Source organism: Marmota flaviventris, chromosome 5 (genome assembly GCF_047511675.1).
Source record: "Marmota flaviventris isolate mMarFla1 chromosome 5, mMarFla1.hap1, whole genome shotgun sequence".
In the NCBI taxonomy this organism is placed as follows: domain Eukaryota; kingdom Metazoa; phylum Chordata; class Mammalia; order Rodentia; family Sciuridae; genus Marmota; species Marmota flaviventris.
In genome coordinates, this window is record NC_092502.1 from 39,048,624 (window position 1) to 39,054,960 (window position 6,337).

Genomic DNA, 6,337 nt, shown 5'->3' on the forward strand with positions numbered 1-6,337 from the left:
TGAGCATAATAAATGATGCTTGTTGTTTTAGGCCACTGAGTTTGGGGCATGCTGTGCTTCCAGAGCCATCTGTCACCAAGTATCACTGAGTTTTCCTTTTCAATCTCCCCTCCATATTCTCTGTCACCTGGACAACTGCATTAGTATACTGACTGATGTCCTCCTGCTCACATTTTTTTTTTTTTTTTTGTACTGGGGATTGAACCCAGGGGCACTTAACCCCCGAGCCACATCCCCAGGCCTTTTTATATTTTATTTAAAGATAGGATCTCACTGAGTTGCTTACGGCCTCACTAAGTTTCTGAGGCTGACTTTGAACTTGAAATCCTCCTGTCTCAGCCTCCTGAGCTGCTGGGATTACAGGTGTGCACCACTGCTGAGCTCTCCTGCTCACTCTTGCAGCCACAGGACCCTACATGGAAGTTCAGAGAACTTGCTGAAATGCACATGTGGTCGCGTGCCCAGCCCTGCTGCAACCACTTGAAGCACTCGGTGGCTCTGTACTGATCCTGGCATCAAGACTTTCTCATTTCTTTCCTCCTTTAGGCTTCAGCCACACTGGCCTTTCTTCTCTTCCTCCAGCACCTCATGCTCCCTTTGCCCCAGGGCATTTGCATGTCCAATACAGTTTGTACTCCCTGAAATGCCCTCCCTTGTCCATGTCAAAACCTCTTGCTCATGCTTTAGGTCTCAGCTCAGTGTACAAATTGCCTCTAAGCCAGTGATTTTCAAAATGGGGTCCTTGTCTAGCATAATCAAGGGACTGGTTAGAAAAGAAAATTCTCAGGCTCAAGCCCATGCCTAAGGAGTCAGAAATTTCTGGGGCAGAGCCCAGCAGTCTCTCTTTAACAAGCCCCGCAGGTGAATCTGATCCCTGCACTCCAGAATCGCTGCTCCAAAGCAGTTGAGGTTATGGAGTTTGTTACCTTCTCTCATCCCTGAGATCCTGCTCTTCAGAGGGCTGTGCTTGTAAGCACTCAGGTGGTTGTAAGATGGTCTAATGAGTGCCCCATGTTCTCCAGCAGCCCTGAGCCCCCCGCTTTGCAGTGCTGGGGATGGGGATGGAATCCAAGGGGGCCTGAAGCATGCTAGGAGAGTACCCCACCTCTCAGCTCCACCCCAGGCTCTCATGTTTTGCTCATTTCATCCTGGCACCTAAGTGAGCGCCTGGTACATCCCAGGGAATGGCTGAGGATGCAGGTAGAATAACAGTGGACTATCAGCCTCCAGGGGGTCATGTGCTGAAGAAAGGTGTTGTTTAGAAAGCCAGGAAGGGGTGTCCTGAGCCAGAGTGTCCCCCATTTTCCTTCCCCTTCCTCATGCCTCCCTGACCTGGGGTAAACCTCAGCTGACTTCTGTCGAGCACAGAACCAGACCTTGTTCTATGGGCCCAGTATGATTAAAGTCACACAAGCTTCGGGTGGTGTATTGATATTTCCATTCTACAGATGGGGAAACTGTGACTCAATGAGATTCAGTAATTTGGCCAAGGTCAGGGCAGGACTTGACCCCAGGGATGTGACTGGCTCTCTGCCTCACCCTCAATGTCCAGCTGGACAACACTCAGAGCAGGATGCAATGTGGGACTCCATGGAACTTCATGTGCCCTTCCACAGGACAGCCCCACAGCGGATAGTGGACCATCAAGACAGAGGGCCTAGTGGTGCCAGACCTTCCCAAGTTTACAAGAGGAGGCAAAAGTGTGGATTTTAACATAAAATCTTTTTGTTTCTAAATGTTAGACAATTATTACATTAAAAAAAAAAAAAACTCAGATGCTTTCAGAGACCAGATAAATATCTTGTCACTCAATGCCTTGGATGACATGAGGTGGCTGAATTGAGAGTGTGAATGGTACCCGGAGACCCCCATGCTTTTGTCAGTGTGGCTGCTTCTGTCATCTGTGGGGCAGACTGCTTTAAATTCAGGGGTCACCCTCAGCAGGATGCAGACCCCAGTTTTCCTAAGGACAGATCCCAAATACTGATCCTTACCTTCATTTTTCAGCCCCCACTGTGAGAGGCTGGGTCAGCCGGGTCACAGGTGTGTCTCAACTCCCCACCTGCAAGCTGAAGTGCTCACTCACTAAATGCTTGTTGATGGGAGGATTCTGATTAGCTTCCCACCTCCCCGCATGCTGGCCCCTCCCACAGGCATGCAAGCTCCTCTTCCTCCCCTGCCGCAGGAGGGTGGGGCTAGGGCTGATAGGTTAAAAGCCAGCATCTGGGGACCCCTTAATGCTGGGTGCCCCGTGGAGCTTGAGCCTTAGCATGGCTGCCTCCAGCTCTGTAAGTCCACCCGCTGCCCTTTCTGGAGCAGGGGCCCAGCTGGGGTGATGGATATAGGAGTGGGCTGCAGACAGAGTCAGGGGCTCCCAGGTGACCCTGTCTCTTCTTTGGTCAGGCAAGTGAAGCCGAGGGTGGACTCCAAACCTTGGAGAAGAAGAAAGAGGAGGAGGAGGAGGAAGAGGAGAAGGAGGTGGCAGAGTCAGTGTGCCTGTGGGAGCAAGAGCAAGAGGAGGCAGCTGTGGCGGCATGCTTTGGAGACGATGCTCCAAACTTTCTTGGGACTGGGACTTTGCTCTCTCTGAGGACGAAAGCTCAGGACAAGGGGCCCGTGGAGAACAAACTAGAGTTGCACCCCCTGCAGAACAGGTAAGGAGGAGAGTGAAGAACTGGACTGGACCCCTGTGGCTGGGCCATCCTCTGTGCTCCCTGGTCGTGTGGCCTCGGACTACCCCTTCTGCTCTGGACTCAGTTCCACATCTGTGAAATGTCTGCGCTGGCCTAAGCACTGGGCCTGTGGACTCTTCCAGCGTTACCCAGCTGAGATTCTGGGCTTAAAACTTCACTCCTTGCTCAACCTTTCAGGATAACTAACTTTAGTCACCATGTGGGGAGTGTATGGGGGGGGGTGTGCTCCCAAATCTCCTATTTTGTCCTTAAAGGGCAGGGACCTACCTCCCTGTTAGCCCAGGTGCTGCTGGGGGTAGACATGGGGGTGTTTCTGCTTCCTCTCCCCTATCAGGTGGGCTCTATGGTTCTTCAAGAATGACCGTAGCAGGGCTTGGCAAGATAATCTGCATATGGTCACCAAGGTTGACACCGTGGAGGATTTCTGGGCGTGAGTGTGTGTCCCTTGGGGCCAGGCCAGGGGATTCTGAGCTGGGAGTTGCTTGTCACACATCCGTGACACCATCTCTGGGGCCTTTCAGCATTTGTTGAGGGATGGGGAAGGGTGTTCCTTTCCAGGAGGCATTGGGATTGGGCCACAGCCACCCCCTTGAAGCTTCTGAGGGCTTAGGGAAAGAGCTTAGGGAGTGGGAGAAGCCAGGAGCAGCCCACTCTGCCATTTCATGGCTTTGTGACCTGTGACCCTGGGCAAGTTCCTTCTCTCTGAACTTAGCCACACAGCGAGGATCAGGTTGCCTCAGAGTGTCTGGGGGCGATCAAGGGAGGTTATTTGAGAAGCGTAGCATAAACCCTAGGGGGGCCTTCACTGGAGGGGTGCACCAGGAGTCTCCCCAGGGTGCAGTCTTCACTGGACTTGGATGGTTGGGGAAGCTCCAGGGGGAAGGTGGGCTTTGAGGGAATTCCAAGCAGCAGGAACAGAGTGAGCACAAGCAGGAAGGCCCCAAGGTGGTGGGAATCAGTGGATCCCACAAGGAGTTGAGAGGGTTGGGGATCAGCTGGAACCCAGCCTAACAAACTTGACTTTCAGCATGGGGTGGGGGCTCTCTCCAGGATGTACAGTCATATCAAGCTGGCTAGTAAGCTCTCTTCTGGCTGTGACTACGCCATGTTCAAGGTGAGTTCTGTTCTCATGCCCTCCTTCCCCCCAAAAGGACAAGGGTTGGATTCTTCCCAGCTTCTGCAGCCATCCTCCCTCCAAGGAGAGGTTTTGGGGTGGAGGGAGCCGTAAACAGTCTTTTTCAGGGCAGAGGTGTGATTTCCGATTGGAAGGGCTGCTCTACAGAAGCCCACACAAAGCATGTCAGGCCTGAGCTGCACCTTGGAGAACACCCGAGTCTGGAAGGGCAGGGGGAGAGGGAAGAGTCCAGCTTTCTTGCTTGGCTTCTGAACACTCTCCTCCAGCCCTACCCTGGAGGTGCTGACATAGGCGTTTACAGATTTCCCCCGGTGACTTCTGCCCAGTGAGGTTTGGTGATGTCCATCACTGCCCACAGAAACGTCTGCCCCAGAGGCCCCCTGTAGTGCTTCTGTTTGAACTCTTGTCTTAAGGAACCTGAATCAGTAAAGGATTTGCATGCACACATAGACAAGGCTATGAACAGTGACAAATTGGGTCAGGGTCCTGTGGGGCTCCAGAGGGGTCTCTCTGGTGGGCTGAGTGGCACCTGGTGGTGTAGAATGGAAGTTAGGAGAAAAGTTGGCCTATTTAGGGCCTGAGCAGAGGGCAGAGAAGGCAGCACGCAGAGGCAGCTGGGTCCCGCTTCCCTTTGAAGGAAGGGAGGTAGTTGACCTGCCGTCCGACTTCCAGGATGGCATCAAGCCCATGTGGGAAGACAGCAGGAATAAGCACGGTGGCCGCTGGCTGGTCAGTCTCTCCAAGCAGCAGCGCCACATTGATCTGGATCGTCTGTGGCTGGAGACAGTGAGTGGTGGTGGCGGTGGGGGAAGGGTTCAGGGGAAGTGGTCTCAAGGGTGGTAGGGGCTGTCCCTGTGCCCACCTGGAAAGCTCACCATCCCCACTTTGGGCCCAGTTGCTGTGTCTGATTGGGGAGAGCTTTGAGGAACACAGCACCGAGGTGTGTGGGGCTGTCATCAACATCCGTACCAAGGGTGACAAGATTGCTATGTGGACGAGGGAGGCTGAGAACGAGGCCAGCGTCTTGCACATTGGGTGAGGGCTGGGTCCAGGGATGACATAGGGGTGGGGGGCTGGCTTGCAAGTGAGACCTCTGGAACTCGCAGTGCCTTCTCTCCATTCTTTTTTACCCACCAGTATAAAAGGAATGGGAATCTTCTGACGACTCATGTCTCCTTTGCTCTGTCTCTCTCTGCCCAGGCATGTATACAAAGAGCGCTTGGGTCTTTCCATGAAGACCATCATTGGGTACCAGGCCCATGTAGACGCGGCCACCAAGAGCAACTCCCTTGCCAAGAACAAGTTTATGGTGTGAGGGGGGTCTTGGCACCACTCTCAGTCATGTGGGGCCATCACCTCATAAGCCTCATCGCTGTGGTGTATGCAGGACTACACCATTGATCCTGGGCTGGAGGAGGGGGCAGACAGCCTGATTTTTACATATTCTGGAGTGCATATGAACACTTTTTCTTTTATTTTTTTGAGATGAGACCTTTCTATGTTGCCTAGCTTAGCCTCAAACTCCTGGGTTCAAACAATCCTCCCACTTCAGCCTCCCCAGTAGCTGGGACTACTGGTGCTTACACCATGCTTGGGTTCATACAAATACTCTAACAGGTATTAGGCCCAGGCCCAGGGGCAGCTAGGTGGAAAAGTTTGAGTCCTTCCTTTTGCCTGGGAACATCGCAGAAGCAAGGTGCAAGAATCTCTTGGGTTTCCTTCTTTTACCTGGGGGTGGGATATGGGGTGGTCTTGGTAGGGGGCTTGATGACAAGATGACAGGGGAATTCTATGGTCCAGTACTTAATCTGTGCCCACTGGGAAGGGTGCTAGGTGGCCTGAGGGGGCAGCCTTTTCCATTTTGATGGAGGGGCTGGAGACCACTGATATGCTGAGAGTGGGAGTTCAGAGATGGGGTGTCTCCTCTTTGTGACCACTCTCACTGGATCTGTCAGTGCCCTTCCTGTATCCTGTCCCTTCCCTAGATCACCTGTGCTTGGGTCCCTGGAGTGGGGCAGCCCTTCCTGCCCCCCCACTTCAAGTGTTGGAAGGCTGGAGGGAGAACCCAGCTATTTGTGTGTGTGTGTATATATATATATATATATATATATATATATATATATATATATATATATAGAGAGAGAGAGAGAGAGAGAGAGAGAGAGAGAGAGAGGTGGATGCTGAGAACTGAGAAGCCCTCAATGGCTTCTCACCTTCAGCCAGTGGTGTCTGCTTTGCCTAATTTAGGCCCAGGCCCTAGGACAGGAGCTTGATGGTAGTGGACGCCCTGTTCTAGTTTTGTTAGAGATGGATTCACCTGAAGATGATGAAGCTTAAGTTAGGTACTTCTTCTAAATAAATACTTCTTAACAAACTTGGAATTATTATTTTTATTTTGTTGTTGATGGACCTTTATTTCTTATTTGCTTATTTATATGTGGTGGTGAGAATCGAACACAGTGCCTCACACGTACGAGGCAAGCTGAGCTACAACTCCAGCCCCAAACTT

The 6,337-nt window shown here is 52.2% G+C and overlaps 1 protein-coding gene across 1 annotated transcript; it reads left to right on the forward strand.

Moving 5' to 3' along the window:
- Nucleotides 1–2,270: 2,270 nt before the first annotated feature.
- Nucleotides 2,271–5,143, forward strand: Eif4e1b (eukaryotic translation initiation factor 4E family member 1B). The gene is made up of 7 exons (XM_071612793.1): nucleotides 2,271–2,288; nucleotides 2,404–2,654; nucleotides 3,028–3,123; nucleotides 3,744–3,807; nucleotides 4,501–4,614; nucleotides 4,724–4,863; nucleotides 5,029–5,143. The coding sequence occupies exons 1-7, from the start codon at nucleotides 2,271–2,273 to the stop codon at nucleotides 5,141–5,143; spliced, it is 798 nt and encodes a 265-aa protein (XP_071468894.1).
- The last annotated feature ends 1,194 nt before the right edge of the window (nucleotides 5,144–6,337 follow it).

Coding starts and splice junctions, on each gene's coding strand:
- Eif4e1b (XM_071612793.1), top strand. Junction 3,808..4,500: donor GTGACTACGCCATGTTCAAG/GTGAGTTCTGTT, acceptor TCCGACTTCCAG/GATGGCATCAAGCCCATGTG. Junction 4,864..5,028: donor GCCAGCGTCTTGCACATTGG/GTGAGGGCTGGG, acceptor CTCTCTGCCCAG/GCATGTATACAAAGAGCGCT.